This window comes from Mauremys mutica, chromosome 7, assembly GCF_020497125.1.
Source record: "Mauremys mutica isolate MM-2020 ecotype Southern chromosome 7, ASM2049712v1, whole genome shotgun sequence".
In the NCBI taxonomy this organism is placed as follows: Eukaryota; Metazoa; Chordata; order Testudines; family Geoemydidae; genus Mauremys; species Mauremys mutica.
This window is the reverse complement of record NC_059078.1, coordinates 1,916,364-1,935,047: the sequence shown is the minus strand read 5'-3', so window position 1 is coordinate 1,935,047 and position 18,684 is coordinate 1,916,364. Positions and strand designations below refer to the sequence as shown.

Genomic DNA, 18,684 nt, shown 5'->3' with positions numbered 1-18,684 from the left:
AAAGGATGGCGCCTCCGTACTAGTTTTGGTCCAAGCGGCTCACCATATTCGCAGGGCAAGGGGACGTTCGGCCCGGGGATTCGCTGAACCCGCTCAACGCACTGACGGGCGGAAGCGAGACAGAGACAACCCCTAGGGCCGCTTCTGTCTCTTCTCGCGATAACAGTGGGAGCTCCGCCCCCTGCGCCCGGCTGCCGGGCCGCGAGGGGGCGGTCCCAGCTTTGATTGGACAGACAAGGTGGCACGCAGTGACGTGGCGGGCGACAGGCAGAGGCGAGATGGCGGCTGCCGCAGGGGCTCTGAGGAGGCTGGCGCGATGCGGGCCCCAGCAGGTAGGGTCGGGCCGGCTGCCCCCGCCCGCCCCGCTCTCCGCCGGCTCCGCGTTAACGCCTGTCCCCGTCTCTCCGCAGGGCCTGGGGCGGCGGCTGCTGCTGCTGCGCCGCGGGATTCACGGCTCCGCGCCGGCCGCCGTCCAGGTACCGGGGTCACGGCGCGCGCGGGGGGGGCCCAGCCCAGCCCCCCCCCAACAACCCCCTCCGCGCGCGCCGGGGAGGGGGCGGGGTGGTGGGAACGGGCCGCGGGCGGGGAGGGGGCAGAGCCTGTGGGGGGGATGGGCCGGGGGGCGCCGCCCAACCCCCCCCCCCCCCCCCCGCGTCCCCTGAGGTCAGGACGGGGCGGGCGCTTGGCCGAGGCGCGGTGGCACCGGCTGAATCCTGACTCCAGCGGCCGAGTGGCACCGTCCGTGTCCGTGTTCTCCCCGGTGGCGGCTTCCCCGTAACGGCTGCCAGCCGCCCGGGCTGTGGCGCCCTAGCCGGGGCTTCTCCCCGGAGACTCACTTCTTACGCTGTGAAATACTCGCCCTGAACAGTGACTCTGCCTTCACCAGGTGACCGTCCGTGACGCGCTGAATCAGGCGTTAGACGAGGAGCTGGAGCGGGATGAGCGAGTGTTTTTGTTGGGAGAGGAAGTTGCCCAGTACGATGGTGCATACAAGGTGAGTGGACTCCGTTAAGTCAATAAACATAACTAACGTTTGGAAATACAGTTTTAGCAACCCAGTTTTTCTTTGCTAATTGCAGATTAGCAGAGGTCTCTGGAAGAAATATGGAGACAAGAGAATAATAGATACTCCTATATCAGAGGTATGAATAAATTAGAATTTTTTAAATCTCTCCCCACCCACCCATCTTTTGGAAGTCATACTCATCCTTAGTTTCTTTTTCTTTTTAAGATGGGCTTTACAGGAATCGCTGTAGGTGCTGCTATGGTAAGTAACTTCTGACTTTTTGAAGTATGATCAGCTTTCGCTTGGTTTGTGTAATTTAACAGAAAAATGTTAAATGCAAAATATCTTGCTATTATGATAGCTATATTAGTAGTTAACACTAGTTTAACCATCTTAATTTAACAGGCTGGACTGAGGCCCATTTGTGAATTCATGACCTTCAACTTCTCCATGCAAGCAATTGATCAAGTTATAAATTCTGCTAGCAAGACACTTTACATGTCTGCAGGCATGATGCCTGTCCCAGTTGTCTTCAGAGGTCCCAATGGTGCCTCAGCTGGAGTAGGAGCACAACATTCACAGTGCTTTGCTGCTTGGTATGGGCATTGTCCTGGGCTGAAAGTAGTCAGCCCTTGGAGTTCAGAGGATGCTAAAGGTCTGCTTAAAGCATCAGTTCGGGATGACAATCCAGGTGACTAACTTTTTATAAATACCATGGTCTAATGATTAAGTGCCAGATGCTTAACTTACTCTCCAATTAGTCTCTGAAATGTTTTTTAAAAGCAAATTTAACTATTACATTAACACCTAGGCTGTTCAAAATCAGCTTTATTGTAAAGATTCTCCATGCCCTTATAAGAGCAATTAGGGTCTTTCTGCACACTTTTCCTAGTGTGGTATCTGCAGCTGACTTCATGGCAAGTTATTTGATCAGTTTATGCCTTTCCCAGCTCAGCTTCAATAGTCTTAATTTTTTTTTTGTGAAGTTCTTAACCACGTACTGAAGTTGACCTGTCCCAGAAAAACAAACTTCATACACAGGTTTCTAACTCGTCTAGTTATAAATGATTAGTTATAAACTCAGTAGTGCTGTCTTGTTGAGTCTACATTTATAGAGTAGAAAAGTCAGTTACTCTATCCGTTAACCATCCCGCACAAATCACTGTAGTATTGGGCACCTTTGATGCATTGATTTATTTTTATTTTTTTTAAAGACTGACACCATAACAATGAACTTGGGAATTTTAAGGGGGCATGCTGCTCCATACAATGGCTTTAATGCTAGCAGGCACACATGACTATGCACCTGTCACTTGGTGGTGATTCTCCTCCTCTCCCCAGAGGGAGAAGCATGTGCAGTGGAGTGTCTTGTTTTGGTACCAAGTCTTTAATATATAAATACCTATTACTATGTGTTTAGATTAGAAAAAGCAAAGTCAAAGAAATGTGCCTGGCACTTGAAGCAGAAAGTGGTAAGGCTTGTGATAGACTTTAGTTCCTGGGGGAGTTCATTCCACAGTGTTGAACAGAACTTTCTCAGGAGGTCAGTCTCCTATACCAATGTGCTTATTAACTACTATTGTTGAGAGTTCCATTATGCCAAAGTTCTCTTTTTAAAATCTTCCTAAAGCATGATGTGACTTTTTTGCAGACTTCCAGGAACTTAAAGGGAGAAACCTTAAACTCCTGGCCCTCATTCCTCTTGTTTGAATTCAGTTTAGAGTGAGAATAGGGAGATCCAGATGTTTAATTTCTGTAGTGACCAAGTAGGAAAAGGAGAATTGATACAGTATTGCCCTATTAAGGAACCGGCCTCGTGCATCCTTTCCCACATGGATAATGGGACTGCTCATGGGAAAGGTTGTTGGATCAGGTCTTAGGCTTCTGCCTACCACTGAATATCTCAAATCACCAAACATAAAAGCTCATGGTTAATTTTTTTTACCATGTTAACAAACAGGATCATTTAGTCAAACTTACTAGCTGCTCAAGTTAACTGAGTAATTGTTCATACTGATACAAACGTGCTACCTAAACTATGGTTTTATTGCATTTGTTTGCCCTCTTGTAAATGAGCCACAAAGAGTTAAGCATAATGGAGCCCCCTAACATGTTCGGAATCTGGGGGAGGGGTAGAGTAGGGAGGAGATGTTGGAGGATACCGGATAATACTTTCATCTGGAGAAGTGCATCAGACTAACCAAAGTAAGCACTTGATGTGTTTTCAGTTGTGATGCTGGAAAATGAGTTGATATACGGAGTCCCCTTTGAAATGTCAGAAGAAGCTCAGTCAAAGGACTTTCTTGTTCCTATTGGAAAAGCCAAAATAGAAAGGCAAGGTAAGTTTGGAATACTCTTAACACTTCACATAATCTGCTCTTCAAATTCTCCTCCTCTCTTGGGTCACTTGAATTGAATAATGTATTTCATATACAAAACACTCCCTTCTTGTGGAATAGGAAAATATTTGAAGGGACAGAACTCTGGAAGTTGAGTTTGTTTGGACTTTAACATACTATACTAACCTCCTGTAAACAAAACATCACTTGATTCCATCCTTTTGGCCACAAAGTATCTCGGTCATTAGAAACAAGGTGCATTTCTGGAGCAAGACTGGAATGAGCCAGGTAATAGGCCTATGTGCTGAGTGAAATCTGTCACATTTCACTTCCTTCCTTGTATTCAGCCGACTACTTTCGTTTAGATTCTTAGTGATCTTTGATGTGCTGAACAAACCTGCAGTGGTTCAAATTTCTTATTATACATAAATTTGTTTGCAATGATGAGAACTTCATAGCCATATCTTGGCAAGTTAATGCTACTCATTCTGCTTGTAGGGTACAAGTGTCGGACACCTCAAATACTCAAACTCAGGATGAGTTCAGTTGTTGAATTTCAGGCTATTCCTAATGTATAAATCTGTTACTTTTGAATAGACTAAAAAAGTCCAGTTAAATCAATATTCAGTCCTTTATGTACTTACTATTTCAAAGCTGGACTATGTTCTCTCGAGCTCTCTTTAAGGCTACTTGTAGCTACTGAGGGTGTGGGAGGAAGATCTGACTTCTGTAGTTAACTCTTATGTAACTTGATCCATCACCAGCTTCTGTGTTTCAGGAACCCATGTTACTTTAGTGTCACACTCCAGATCTGTTGGACACTGTCTGGAAGCAGCTGCTGTACTTGTCAAAGAAGGTGTGGAGTGTGAGGTGTGTTATGGGAGGATTCTAGTCCCTGGTGAAGAAATTCCTTGCTCTTTAAAAGCAAATTAAGGCCCTGCAAAATTAAGCCCAGTAAACTGTTTGCACTTTAAAGTCCTCTCACATCGCTGATTTAAACAACAATAGAGACAAATGTTTCTTTCATGTATCTGCCATCCCCTGGCTTCCCATCATAGAGCTGGGCAAAATTTAATGCCATGGATGCAAGTCAAAACCACAAGCACAAGGGAAGCTTGTGTGTGTGAGAGAGATGTTTACGCATGGCAGTGCTGCAGCTAGGCAGGATGATGATTAGTGGGATTCCTAAGGGGTGACCAGGGATTTGTGGGGGGGTTATTTTTAATTAATTCAGTTAAATTAAAGGCTGTGTAGACACTCAAATCAGTATAAGCCTGGCTTATATTGACCTAGCTTGTCAGGAACAGGCTATAAGTCATAAGTGATATGGGTCAAGTCTATATTGAGTCTAATGTCCAGCCTTTTCACTCATTTAAATTTGGTTTTAAAATCAATTAGTTAAGGTAAACTGATGTGCTCTTTGTGTGTTGACAAGGCCTGACTCAGGCCTTCACATTTTAAACTACGTAGAGGCAGTGAAAGGTCTAGTGTTTGCCTTGATCCAAGGAGGCTTAATGCAGAAAAACAAGTGAATGTGTGTGCAATGCTAATTGCATACACCTCTATATTGAGGGAGGGATGACTAGAAAGTCAGACTTCTGACATGCTGGAGGGTGAGATGGGAGTCTGTAGCATGATATGGCTAAAATTAGTCATCTACATGCAGGTAGAAGCATCCTGTCCCAGGACAAAGTGAGTAGTTTCTCTTTGGACTGGGGGTGTGACTACAGCTGAAATACAGAATTTAGGTACCTCTGCAGAGGAAAGATGGCTAAAATAATGGATGCAGAATACACCCAGTTGGAGGAAATGCTCTAGATCTCTTGAAATGTTGATTTTCTTTAGCCACTTATCCTCTCAAGGACTAAAACAAGAAAAGTACTAAGGTGAAGTTAACCACTTATGCAATTATAGATAGGCTTAAAGGACCTCTTGCAAAAACACAACACTTAATACTCTCTCTAAGGTGATAAACCTCCGTACCATTAGACCAATGGATGTGGAAAGTATAGAAGCCAGTGTTGTGAAGACAAACCATCTTATAACAGTGGAAGGAGGCTGGCCCCAATTTGGAGTAGGAGCTGAAATTTGTGCTAGGATCATGGAAGGTATGTCAGAATAGCTTCTGTAGCTTATTTAACTGTATGTTTCCAAAGTTAGCTCACTAACCTTAAACATAGGGCTTCCATGGTACAGTAGCTGTCAAGACAACTTTTTTCAGGGGGTGGGAGAAGAGATTTTTAACAGAGAACCTGAAACTTGATTTGACTAAACTTTAAACATTTAATTTAACATGGTAGTGGAAAACCTTTGCCCCTTTATTCTACTGTGGCCAGTCCCTGTAGAGCCAGAGCTTGCAGGGGCTGTGTAGGTGGCAGGGAGTTAGGCAACCTGGGAATGGGACTCAGAAGAGCATGGGACACATCTCCCTGCCTCTTGTAAACTTTAATTGAATGTGTGGTGATAGTGAGAATTAAGCAAGAATGTCTACAGGTTTAGGGTTAATATGTCAAAGGACAGCTGCAGGAATATTGGGATTGGCCCCTGGATCACTTTGAGACCCTAATTCATTTGAAAAGTTGTAGCTAAATCTGCATGAGCCTTTCCTAAGACCTTTTTTTCTATTCCAGGACCTGCCTTTAATTATTTGGATGCTCCAGCTGTGCGTCTCACAGGTGCAGATGTTCCTATGCCTTATGCAAAGATTTTGGAAGAGAACTGCTTGCCTCAAGTGAAAGATATCATATTTGCAGTGAAGAAAATATTAAATATCTAGGTTGTGTATATGCGGGGTGCTCTTCCAAAGTGTCTTAAGAGAACTAATGGAATGGACTACAAACTTGTATTCATAACAATGTTATATAGCTCTATTGACCTCTTGTACTGAGGGAAATTTAATTTATTTAATTTGTGTTTAGTAGGTTATCCTCTCAGCTGCTTTCTTCTACCTAGCTAAGCAGTAAAGCACACTTACCTTTGTGGGTGCCAGACTCATTTTGTAAAAAGTGTGACTCTGTATTGAGAGCATTAGGTATTATAGAAAGCGAGAAGAAAACATTACTGTATCAAGGGAGCTAAAACCTCCCTCTATGCCATTTACAAATAGTAAAAGAAATACCCCTTGACCCAACTGCACCTGAAAATAGCACTAAGCACTGAAGTGGTGGTGTCTAGGACTGGAATGCAGCATCATAGCATGCTTGAGGAGAGCATTTGCTGAATAAGTGAATGTTAAAGGTTTTAACCAACTGTGTTTACCTAAATATAACTGGTAGTGATGGAATTCTACAGAGCTGGCAGCTCATCTTCTACAGTGTGGCTGTAATTACTGCTGGAAAACTCACAAGTTCAGTGGGGGAAGGGAGGTGGCTGCCACTGGGATGTTCTTCCCTTGCCAGGAGGAGAGGAGGTTGGGCCTGTATTTACAAAGTAGAGGTCCATGCTAGCAAAGGGTCACCTATGCTATAACAAGTTGTTTCTGTGCAACTCAGGGATAAGAGGTAAAGTGCAGATGGCAATGAGAGATGCTGGCTGCAGTACAGTGGTGGAGGAAAGAAGTGTTTAGCATTTCAGCCCAGCCTGCACCAGTTTAAAAAAAAAACAAAACAAAAAACCATGCTCATCTGCAGCTCATTAGTTACAGCTGCCTGACTCAAGGTGCAATTTCTTTTAAAATGCTAACATGAAGGTGGGGCTGCCAACTCTTTGGGTGCAAAATCAGTCTCAAGAAAATACTTGTGCTATTCATAGTGTCCAGTACTATAGCTTCCCCTTTGTCAGATAAGAAATCAGTCAGTCTAGACTAGTTTTGTTCAATCCTAAATAGGCTGCTAAGTCTAAACTTAGAGGAAGATCTGCTAAAAAGGGTTAAGAATTTAAATGCTATTTAAATACTTTGACCATATGATCAACGGGAGCACCTGTCCAAAAAACTCTATTCCTCAGTTTCACCACAAGGGTAATCCATGATCAAGTCCTGGTAAAATAAAGCATCATTTGAAAATATTTCACTGCTAAAAAAAAAGCCACTATTGAAGTTAGACAGCTTGATTCAGTAGTCTTAACTTTAGAAAGAATGGAACTCTCCTGTGGGTGTTGTAAGTATAGGTTTAAGACCAATACTAACCCAAATAAGGAAATAATAGATAGTGAAGGTGCTGTGTTTAAAAAAAAAGGCCCGAGTGAAGTCATTCTAGAGAAACTAGACATGTGCTGGTACTTTACTTTAAAAGTGCTTCCCTCTAGAACAGTAAGTAAAACTATGAACAATGGTTTCAGGAGCAGCTAGTGATTAGTTACCACAGCCTGTCACAGTTGTTGCCATGTATCAGTCACTGTTAGATGCAGCACCAAAATCTCTTCATGGAGGGAACTGAATAAGCCTCACTCACATACCCAAGGAGCTGAATTCCTTCCCTTTGCGTGGACAGTCAGGAAGCTGATGCAGCACTAGCCGATTATGTCAGTACTTCTGACCATAGCAAAATGGCCGTCTATCACTTCAGTGCAGGGTGTAGAAGCTATGTTAGATTCTCTATTTTAGAGCCCCACTATCTTTATTTTAAAGCAGGGACCCTCATTCTCTGAGTGGAGGAATTCCAATGACATTTATTTTAATAAAAATATGACTGAATATATCACAGGTTACAGGAAACTTTATACACAACATTCTCTGCATAGTAAACACTGATGTGTACTTGAATTTAAAATGGATTATCTATAATCCTTTAAAGTGCAATTTGTTTAAGGTTTTAAGCAAATCATAGAATAAAAAGAATCTTTTCAAGCAGTCAGCATTTTAAAACAAAATGTGTTCTGCAACTTCCCCAAGAACAAGATTAATTTCATATGGATGCAAAATTTGCCTGTGTTGAAAACTCCCCAATCAGAATTTGTGTTGAATAATCCGTGCCAAATTAACTCCCATTTTATTGCCTGAACAAACAGGCTGTTTGTTTCCCCTGCACATGTAACTGGAAACAGCTACATGTTTAGGGGGTCATTCCAACAGTGCATTACATACAAGCATGAGCAGCATTCATGCTACATTGCTGAATTCTGGAGTACCCTCCAATGGCAAATAAGCCATAGAGACAAAGTTAAAAATCTACAGTTCCCTCACCAGTGTAGTACACTTTTGGATTAAGTGCTTTTAAAAAAAATGATTATCTAAAGCAAATGGCTGATTTTTCATGCAGCAAAAATGTAATGTGCCAACTACAAGGAATTATAGGAAAATAGGGCTGACTAACATTAGATTTTCAAGTGTGTTTGAAACAAGGGGTAGGGTGGAATCAGAAGTATGGAGTCAGTATCCTCATGCTTGTTCTTATTTTCAGATCATAGAAATATTGCTTTACTTCCCTCCCTCCCCAAAAATCACTTAACTAAAAGTTGTTCATTTTAACTGGAATAACTGAAGTCAATAGTTATCACCACAATATGGCAATGTAGGTCAAACGATGTAGTGCTGCTACTCAACAACAAGGAGAAATAATTTCTCCAGAAAAAGCTGAAATGGTTCAGAACAAACAGCTGCAAAATAATAGACCAGCATGAAGTGGCTGATCATGCCTCAACTGAGGACAGTTGTTCATGGGAAAAATATCCGATCCTGCTGTGAAGAGTTAACTTCAGCTGATCCTGGGAACACTGTAGTCACATGTGTCTGCTTTCTTCAAAGCTCCTTTCTGAAAGTTTTGAATGGAGCTAAGTAAGGCTTCTCGGCTGGCACTGTCAGCAGGCGAAGGGTTAGGATGCACTGCCCCATCCATTTGAGGAGGAAGTGGAGGAGCTGCTGGTGGTGGAGGTGGCGGGGGTATAGTTGACACTCCTGTTAAGATGAGACAACAATTACACAAGAACACACCACCACAAGATTAGCTGACCAAGCAAGGCAGCTGCAATTATTAGAATAGTAATAAATCAACTGGAGAAGTCATTTACCCAAGTAAGTATGCAACTTCTTGAGTATTGCAAATAGGTACCAGATTGTGGAGGAGGACAGAAATTAGACGTGAGAAAGACCTAGGAGATCACATCCATCCACCTGTAAGTGCAGACTAGACAGTCCCCTGATAAGAGAGCATCCAAGGCACCTTTGACGGGAAGCCCTGGATGCCCCATTACTTGGAGAATCAAGGGGCAATACAACTGCAGACTATAAGAATCTTACATTGGCTGAGAGGGATGAAATAGGTGATTTCCAGGACTTTTCCCTCATCTGATTCCTATGGTTTGTTTCTTAGTAGTAACATCAAGTGAAGCACTCTGCCCCCTCCCCCCATCTCACAAAGCCAGACCCAATAAATGAAATAGTTGGACTGTGGCAGCAAGTCTTACTGTTTCCCAGGTGTAGCTACACAGAAGTGGGGGTTTTTTCCCCTCTAGTCAGATTATTTTCTATTCCAGGAGTTCTGTTTTTAGGTTGTTAGCTATACAGGAAAGTATTGATAAGTGTTATAAATAGACCCATTTTCTAAGAAATAGAAGGCGGCAAGTTCCTAGTAAAATTAATTATTGAGCGGTGATATCCTTTTATAGATTACACTGCATCACAAATTCTTACCAGGGCCGTGAGCATAAATCTCAAAGACCACGGTGCTGGCCAGTAGCACCTTTAGCACTGAAAAATCTTGACTTTTTTTGCTACATTCTGTGTTCTAGATCAATTCTCAACCTTTTTCTTTCTGAACCACCCCCCCAACATACTATAAAAACTCCCCAGCCCAGCTGTGCCACGACAATGGAGGTTTTTTGCATATAAAAGCCAGGGCTGGTTTTAGGGGGTAGCAAGCAGGGCAATTACCTGGGGCCCACACCACAGGGGGCACCACAAAGCTAAGTTGCTCAGACTTCGCCTTTAGCCCTGGGTGGTGGGGCTCGGGGCTGTAGGCTGCAGTCCCACGTGGCAGGGCTTCAGCTTTCTGCCCTGGGCCCTAGCAAGTCTAATGCTGCCATGCTTGGCGGCCCCTCTGAAAGTGGCTCATGGCCCCCCAGGGGGCCCCGGACCTATGGTTGAGAACCATTGGTCTAGATCACACATATGCTTCACTTTCTGTAACTCGGGTGTGTCAACTTTACACTCTTACATCAAAAGTACACGGACACAAGCTCCCTTGCAACTCCACATCACATGGCCATACAGAGTCAGATCTGGGGAAGTTAATTAAGCCTGGAAGGATCTGATTTTTTAATAACCAAGATTTGCTGAACGTCAGTTTCACTGTTCAAACAGATGAACAAATATTTCTATGGATAATCAAAATTTGCAGATAGGCCAAAAAAAGCTGTTTGAGAACTTAAAGCATTTGGCTTAAGGTATTTATATTTTGACATGTGATGTTGACAATTTGTATTTTAACGGTTTAAAGCTTTAACTTTTTGAATGTGAACATCTACTTAAATAATTACTGTCTGACCTCCTCCACTGTCTGTCTGCCACCCCCATATTTTCCTGCCACTGAAAATTTAAATCAAAAATAAAATTAAAAACCATACATTCAGTTGTGCAAAATTAACTAAGAATTAAAAAAATGCTTAAAAATTAACATTGATATCGGTTGAAATTTAAAAAATTAGAGAGAGAGAGAGAGAGAGAGATTGAATTCTGCCAAGCCTATTTATAGAGTCCCCTATTCTGTCAGATAATAGGATGACTATTTCCAATACACACATCACATATGCTGCAAGGGGTGGAGGTTGTATGATTACATCCATCACCCAGGTACTTTTTTGGTGATATGAGCTACTCAATAGACAAACTGGAAAGAGGGGAATGTGAAAGATACAGCATTGCACTGAGTCATGCCAGGTTTCATGTACGTGGAGAACAGAGGTGAAAACTGTGCCATTATCTGACAAGAGGCTAAGGGAAGCAATGGTTACCAAAGCAGAACCACATGCTGCCATACTTCCATTAACAACACTCCCAGTGAATACGTAAGAAGTTAAGTCACACAGAATGACATTCAAAAGTTATTCAATGCTCAGCCACAAACAGAAAGCAAGTGAAGCGATCGCTTCTTTCTCAGCTTGTTCCATTCTTCCTTGCTGCTGCTGAGTCTCAGAGTAGGAAGTGGTGGTGAAAAAAAAGTGCTGTAATAATACAAGCTGAGTTCTAGAAGGAAAGAACCTTAGTTTGAAACATTTTCAATTTGTGTCAGTTTTAAAGATTGTAGATTTTTCCACATAGGAACATCGAAAAAGGAGAATGTTTCTACAAAAAGCATTTTATTTGGCCAGTGATTAACTGCATTCCTATGGTTACTGTACTTCAGCCACTTGCACATGGACAAGAGAGTTTCCGTTCCTCGCAAACCAGCACCTCCTGCAATGGGGGGGATGGGAGAGAGAATCCTCTGATGGGAAAACAGCCTGTTCCCATGGGAATGTGGCTGTTCCAAGTCTTTGTTTTACTCTACTCTTCGGTAGAAACGTCAGTGTTCAAAGGAGGACTCCTACACCGGGCAAAGTCGGACCATTTCTGTTGCAGAGATTTTTTAAAATCCATCCCTTTTTGGTAATTGAGCTGGAAGCAAAGTTAATACACATTTCAAAAATAGAGATGACCCAAATTCATCACTGTGTAATTCACTGACCTACCTGATTTGTCCTTATGCCAGCACAGATAACTGGACCTGAAACTAAGTTCATTAATATATGTATTGGAAAGTTATTCCCAGTATTAGAGCCTCACTAACTAATGTGCTCACTTATGATCAGCACAGTGTGGGAAAATACTATGACGAGATCCAGACTAACAACATGGCTACCCCCTGATACTATGAAGAGTGATACTTGAAATTCAGGGCAGAAGGAAGAACAAATGGTGATCCACAGCAACAGCTGAGGCAGGATGGTAAGCATTAAGGTTGAAGTGGTCAGAGTAGAACAACAGGGTAGGTGAAGTCATCCCAAATCCTTATTGTTTAACTTGTGATCAAATGAATTGGCCATTAATATATGCCATGCCACAAAAAAGTCAAGAGCATCTGAGTAAGGAACAAGACTGCATGAGAGAGACAAAGCAGAAAAACTGATAGGATAGGACAAAGAATCAGAACGAAATAGACAACGAACAGAGAAGATAAGACTAAAGAGGCTAAAAGGATGAGTTGTCCAATACCAAATATGAATGATTATGAACAAAAAAGGCAGGACTTCTGTAAGGGGATAATAGTAACACAGAAGGAAAAAAGGTGTAAACTTGATGAGAACGGTGGAAAAAAGTCATCATACATCTAATGATGGATCACTATTTATTAGTCAGTCCATGGCACTATGTTATCTAGTTTCTAGACTGGTTACTGTTTTGGAGGGAGGAGATCAGTTTACTTTTTGTGCTTTTTGAGAAAGCGTTTAGAGCTACATACTATGTAACGACTGAGCTGGAAACAGAACTGCCAGCACCAATGTGCAGTAAGGGGAAACTCAGCTTTCCTCTATTGCAGAGGCACTTTGGTTGACCTGACAATTTAAATCTGAATTTAGCCGTAACACAGCTGCAGCTATTGAAACTGTGTTTAAGTCAGGCGGGAGACCTACCTACAAACATCACATTTGTTCTATTGGGACCCATTCCGTCATACACTTACATGAGTGTCTTTACTGACAGGTGTCTACGGGTTTCCAGGACCTGGACTCTAGTTTATAAAATGTAACAGTTATTTTATTTCAATCAGCACATCTTATAAAAAGTGTCAGGCAACAAGTCATCTGTCTGTCCTTCCTCCCTGCAACTGAGTCATTCTGAGAAGGGAGACCCTATGGTTATGTCTGCACTGCAGTGTAAGTCCAGGGTTTGAACTCTGGCTCAGGCCTAACCCCCTTCCATCGATATACAAATTGCACTGAACTTTGGTCCCACTGTCCCCTGGGGGTGGAGGGTCTCAGCTGTATTGCTTTGCAGTGCAGATGCAGCCCCACTGGACTCGTGCTCTGGGAGTCCACAATCACTTTGCCAACTTTCTTTGTCCTCTGCACAGTCAAGTTTGATGAACAGTCAGTTTTCCCCCTCACTGCACCACAAACAAGGGCAGGAGTGGCCACATTTTGGGGAGGATGCCAAGAATTCTGGTTGGACTTGGGTCCACATAACGCGTCGTAGACGCTGGAGTCCCAGCTTGGGACCCAAGGTTCAACGATCCCTAACCTGCAGTTATAATTGAGGGTAGACACTCAAACCCTAGGTTAACAAACCCAGGGCTGCTAACTCAAGTTCTACTAACGCTAGGCTTACACTGCAGTGTAAAACGTACCCTTAGAGTAGGTCTCCACTGCAATTAAAACACCTGTGTTGGTCACTCAGGCTTGCAGGGCTGTAAAATTGCTGTGCAGATGGGACCCTCTGCATTGTGGGCAGGGGCGGCTCCAGGCCCCAGCACGCCAAGTGCGTGCTTGGGGCGGCAAGCCCCGGGGGGGGGGGGGGGGCGCTCTGCCGGCGCCGCGAGGGCGGCAGGCAGGCACGCCTGCGGGAGGTCCGCCGAAGCCGTGGGACCAGCGGGCCCTCCGCAGGCAAGCCGCCGAGGGCAGCCTGCCTGCCATGCTTGGGGCGGCAAAATGCCTAGAGCCGTCCCTGATTGTGGGGTCCCAGAGCCTTGGCTCCAGCCCAAGCCCAAACATCTACACGGCACATTTTACAGCCCCACAAGTGAGAGTCAGCGGACATGGGCCAGCCATCGGTGTTTAACTGCAGTGTAGACAGACCCTCACTCACCTAAATATACTTTGGTGCAGATGCAGCTACTGTCCAGCAGGAAAATACTTTACAATATTTACAGGGAGAAAGTGACTTGATGCAAGAGCTTGGTTAGCAGGAGGCCTTCCCTACAGATATGTTGGAGGAGGCTGCTCAGGGCCAACGAATCATTTGTTTATCCCTAGGACTTCATGAACGAACACCTATCAAGGGGTTTTAGAGTGCCATTTCTGTTAAGAGTGTGTTACAAGGAACTGAAAGTTTATCAGATACTGTCAAGCTGAAGCCTGACTTGAAACAAAACTCAATAATGGATTTAAAGCGACAGCAATTGTGAAAATTACGTGTTTAAAAGGTTGGTAAGAGAATGGGATGCAAACAAAATTATTTTAGTGATAGTTTTTAAAGATGATGTATTTAATTACAATAATTAGTGAAGTAGCTTATGATCTACTACTTTTGTTCCTTTTTTAATACCATGAGAAGCTCAAGGTCTGTGTTCAGCTTTCCCATACAGAAACAGAACATCTTTAAAGAGAGAGAAATCAGCATTAGCTTACGTTACCGATAAATTCATGTTCAAAATGATGTAAGCTCTATTGAAGACAGCAGAAAGAGAGAGAGAGAGAGAGGACAAGTCATTATTCTGGTTCTAGTGTCAGTCATACTGTTAGCTGTACAGTTAATTAGGTTACTCAATGGTTATACTCATACATTTTTCTATGAATTAGAATGTATTGGTTTTGAACTGTTTTAAAAAACGCCCATTATATAAAAATCAGCCAAATAATTGTGAACGTAATATCGACTAGTGAAACATGATGTTTGTAATTTCACAGACACATCCATCCATCTAAAAATGCCAAATGTCAAGCTCTGGGGGGGGGGTCTTGAAAGCACTTTTAGTTACACTAAAGGTACATCTTAGAGTGATTCAATAATTAAAAAACTGAATGAGAAGCAGCCATAGGAAATAAAATCCATTCATTTTGTATGAAACATTCCAATCATTTATTTTTACCCTGAAACATTTAGATTGTGTATCTGATCTGCACACTCAAAAAAGGAAGAACAATTAATGCAATTAAGTTGGCTCATAGTGATGTAAAAGGCAGAACACCAGCACACTATGACCGTCAGCAGGACATCTTTCTCCTTGAAGGATTTAAAGCTAAAGAAAAAAACACCCATAATCAAGTCCAAATCCTGCTCCTGGGGTCAACTCCAGTTACAAGATTAAGGCCAAAAGGGAACATTATGATCAACTCTGACATCCTGCATAACACAGGCCAGAGAACTTCCCCAAAACAATCCCTACAGCAGAGCTTTTGGCAAAACATCCAATCCTGATTTTAAAATGGTCAGTGACGGAGAATCCACCAGGACCCTTGGGAAATTGTTCTAATGGCTAATTACTCCCACTGTTTAAAGTTTATGCCCAATTTCCAGTCTGAATTTGTTTTATCTTCAACTTCCAGCCATTGGATTGTTAGAACTTTCTCCACTAGACTGAAAAGCCCATTATTAAATATTTGCTCCCCATGTAGGTATATAGACTGATCAAGTCACCCCTTAACCTTCTCATTGTTAAACTAAATAGACTCAAGGAGCTCAATCTATCACTATAAGGTAGGTTTTCTAATCTTTTAAATCATTCTCATCGCTCTTCTCTGAGCCTTCTCAGGAGCCATGCAATGAAGAGCGAGTTATACTTCCCCTTTTATAGCGTCCTCCATCCCATCGACTTTACGTACAACTCCCAATCACAAAAAATGAATGGATTTTTAAGTGAGAGCAGAATTAATGCAATCGGGGGGAAAAAAATGAACATGCAAGAGGAGGTGACAATCACTCTAGCCAAAAGCTCAGAGCCATAGGAACCTGTATTAGAATCAGCATTTGCCACCATCTAAATAAGGTATCTCAAAAAGATTCAGTAGTAAAGCTGAGAGAATAATTTACAAGAAGTTTAGCCTCCTCCTCTTAGAAGCATGTCTGTTAGCCAGCCATGTTTTCTGTACACATTATTCAGATTTAATTGATTAATCTTTTGGAACTTTTTGCTCTATGAACAGACATTTGAGTTATGTTGCTTCGTTGTAATTCATTAAAGTCACATAGTATTGTTTCTGCTCCGTGAGTGGATATGCACACAAGCACTACCAAAACACATTTATGGGTCCAAATTTCTCTGTGAATACTCACGTATGAGTCTTTGAAATTCACTTTCTGCACCAAAAGTGTTGGAAAGCAAACACAAAAGGGTCATGAATGTAGCCAAAGTGAAATCACTGAGAATTTCAGAAGAATATTCATGGATATTTGTTTGCATTGCTCATTATTGTTTGCTAGCAGTGGCAATATTAAAACCAGGAAACAGAGCCCAGCCTGACCTTCCATATTTGAGGACGGATTTGCCTTAACCCTGAATGAAGAGAAGGGAGATGAAGGCACATGGCTTTTCGCAGGATCAGGCCCCTCAGTAAGCAATACATTAAAAGTTATTCAAATCCTGCTAGTTGAGAGGCTGCACATTAGGCACCACTGTAAGGGCCTTCACTCCGCTTAGATTAGGCCATTAGGTTTCCATTCCACTAGCTGCTAAGTGCTACATGTTCCAATTGCTAATGGAAGGCACCAGAGAAGGCAATCTACCCTTACTTCCTTTAATTTAGAGCTGTGAGGTGGCTAATTCCCCAAGCACACCGCTGAATGTCACTTACCAACTTCTACCCCCAGAGGGTTCAGTACAGCACTCCAGCTACAATATATGAAGATGTCTACATACAGTTCGCTATTTAGACTCTTAATCCTAGTGCTCAACCAGATCATTCCCACCCCCACCCCCCAAAGTTAATCAATGAAGTGGCAAAGAAATTGGGCTTCGTGGCATTTCAAAGGTGCTGAAGGTCTCACAGCTCTTGAAGGCAACAATGTTAAATGGTAGGAATCTAAATTATGTAGTGAGCAACCCAAGTTGAAAGCAACTAAGACCGGCACCATTGTACAACTCTCATTCACCAGTAAGCTCTCTAAATGAGCAGTTTAATCTGCTGAAAATACACTCAAGGACGGATCTCTGTATTTTGCCCATGAGGGAGTCCAAGTCCAACTCCACGGCAGGTGATGGGACCAGCAGCTGCAGCGTGGGTTTGTTCTTGTAACATTTTATGCAGCTTTTGCAAAGATGTGCAAGAGAACACTCCTTATTTACAATAAATGAATTGTATCCTCCATGTGTGGAATTGTACATTTGTTATACAAAATATAAAAAGTAGATGCTAAAAATAAATAAATTGCGCACATAGTACAGCTCTTAATTCACTAGAACTTGCACAACAAGAAATGGTCTAATAAATGCCTGACTTAAGGATGCCTTAAAGAACTGCTGGAGTCTCAGGAAAGCTTTGAAAGAAGGGCAGTATTCTGAAAGGTTCTGGGGAGTGTTGGTTTCCTGTACTCCTCCTCTCAAGGCCTGATCCAAAACGCACTGAAGTCAGCAGAAAGACTCCCACTGATTTCAACGGGCTTTGGATCAGGCCCTCACCCAGGTCATACACCTAGGGATCCATGTCCCTCTGCTCTCCCTTCCCAGTTCCACATACAGTACTTTTGTTTGGCGGGCAAGGGGCCTGTTGGGGATGGGAGTTCATGTTCAACACATTTCCCCTCTCATTCCCATTCACTTCCTGATGGGATATGCCATCATCACAACATGCCACGTTATCACACAACTGCACTGACACGAACAGGATCCAGACCAGAAATCTAGAGGAGAAAAGCTTGACACCTCTGCCAGTCACCTCACCAATTAGTGCCCCCATGAAACTTTTGTCCTTAGTCAAAATCATGGAATGGGGAATACAGAATGCTGCTTTGGTAGCCTGTATCTTCTTTCTAAACAATGTGCTTCAGTTGTGTCAGGTTCCCCCCCCCCAAGGTCATTTAATGGTTTGATTGCACACAGAAGTGGAAAAGGCATATTCCTGTAGAAAATCAGAGACCCAATCCCCCTAACTCTATTTTATAGCTAATATTTGAAGTGCTAAAATTATCTTTAAACCACTCCAATTAATGCAAAACAAGATCGTCTTTTTATACCATCCTGTATATTTTTTGTAAACTGAATACACATTCTTAAATGGTGGCAGTACTAAGAATGCCTGAAACAAATCAGAAGCATCATCACAATTTGCATGCCACAGCACTTTTAGATTAGCACACATGCAGGGACAATTTGCATAGAATCAAATGTGTTATGGACTAGATCAAGCAGCCAAGAGCACAATGTCAGAAGGACGAGTGACGTATGATAGGGTGTTCATAATGGAGATGACACAGAGGCCTAACACATGCTGAAACTGACAGAGCACATTTCAGTTTAAATCCACATCAATGTCAAGACATGAATCTAAGTAAAAAAAAACCCTAACTTCATTTCACAAAACAAAGAACTATTTTCTAGGCATCTATCTGTTTGGGAAAGGTAGAGCTGTTTCTTGCATTTCCATCTAATTCCTCTTTTTAAAAACACATTCAAATCTTGGGGGGAAAACCCCCCAAACAAAATGTAAAATAAAAGTTGGCACACCTGGAGGATAACACTTGAATACAGGGCATATAGTGGCATCCTAGTATCC

General features: G+C 42.6%; 2 protein-coding genes across 5 annotated transcripts in view; one reads left to right on the top strand and one right to left on the bottom strand.

The window, feature by feature from the left end:
* The first annotated feature begins 200 nt into the window (after nt 1-200).
* PDHB (pyruvate dehydrogenase E1 subunit beta) lies at nt 201-7,360 on the top strand. Its single transcript, XM_045025518.1, has 10 exons — nt 201-332; nt 411-476; nt 887-994; nt 1,080-1,142; nt 1,232-1,267; nt 1,412-1,697; nt 3,235-3,345; nt 4,124-4,215; nt 5,312-5,453; nt 5,976-7,360. The coding sequence occupies exons 1-10, from the start codon at nt 279-281 to the stop codon at nt 6,119-6,121; spliced, it is 1,104 nt and encodes a 367-aa protein (XP_044881453.1). The 5' UTR covers nt 201-278; the 3' UTR covers nt 6,122-7,360.
* A 577-nt stretch (nt 7,361-7,937) lies between these two features.
* The window catches only part of PXK (PX domain containing serine/threonine kinase like), a 49,449-nt gene continuing 38,702 nt past the window's right edge, over nt 7,938-18,684 (bottom strand). For 2 of the 4 annotated variants that reach the window (XM_045025515.1, XM_045025513.1), the window contains exon 18: nt 7,938-9,178. In XM_045025515.1, coding sequence (XP_044881450.1) covers nt 8,979-9,178 — 200 coding nt within the window. In that variant the 3' untranslated portion in view covers nt 7,938-8,978. Of the gene's footprint in view, nt 9,179-14,609; nt 14,641-18,684 lie in introns of all 4 variants that reach the window. The other 2 variants (XM_045025517.1, XM_045025516.1) reach the window with 2 other exon arrangements.

What these genes read in the sequence shown, in the direction of transcription:
- PDHB (XM_045025518.1), top strand. Translation starts at nt 279, where the DNA reads ATGGCGGCTGCCGCAGGGGCTCTGAGGAGGCTGGCGCGATGCGGGCCC. An exon ending in AGTACGATGGTGCATACAAG is followed by an intron (nt 995 to 1,079) that starts GTGAGTGGACTC and finishes TGCTAATTGCAG; the next exon opens with ATTAGCAGAGGTCTCTGGAA. An exon ending in AGCCAAAATAGAAAGGCAAG is followed by an intron (nt 3,346 to 4,123) that starts GTAAGTTTGGAA and finishes TCTGTGTTTCAG; the next exon opens with GAACCCATGTTACTTTAGTG.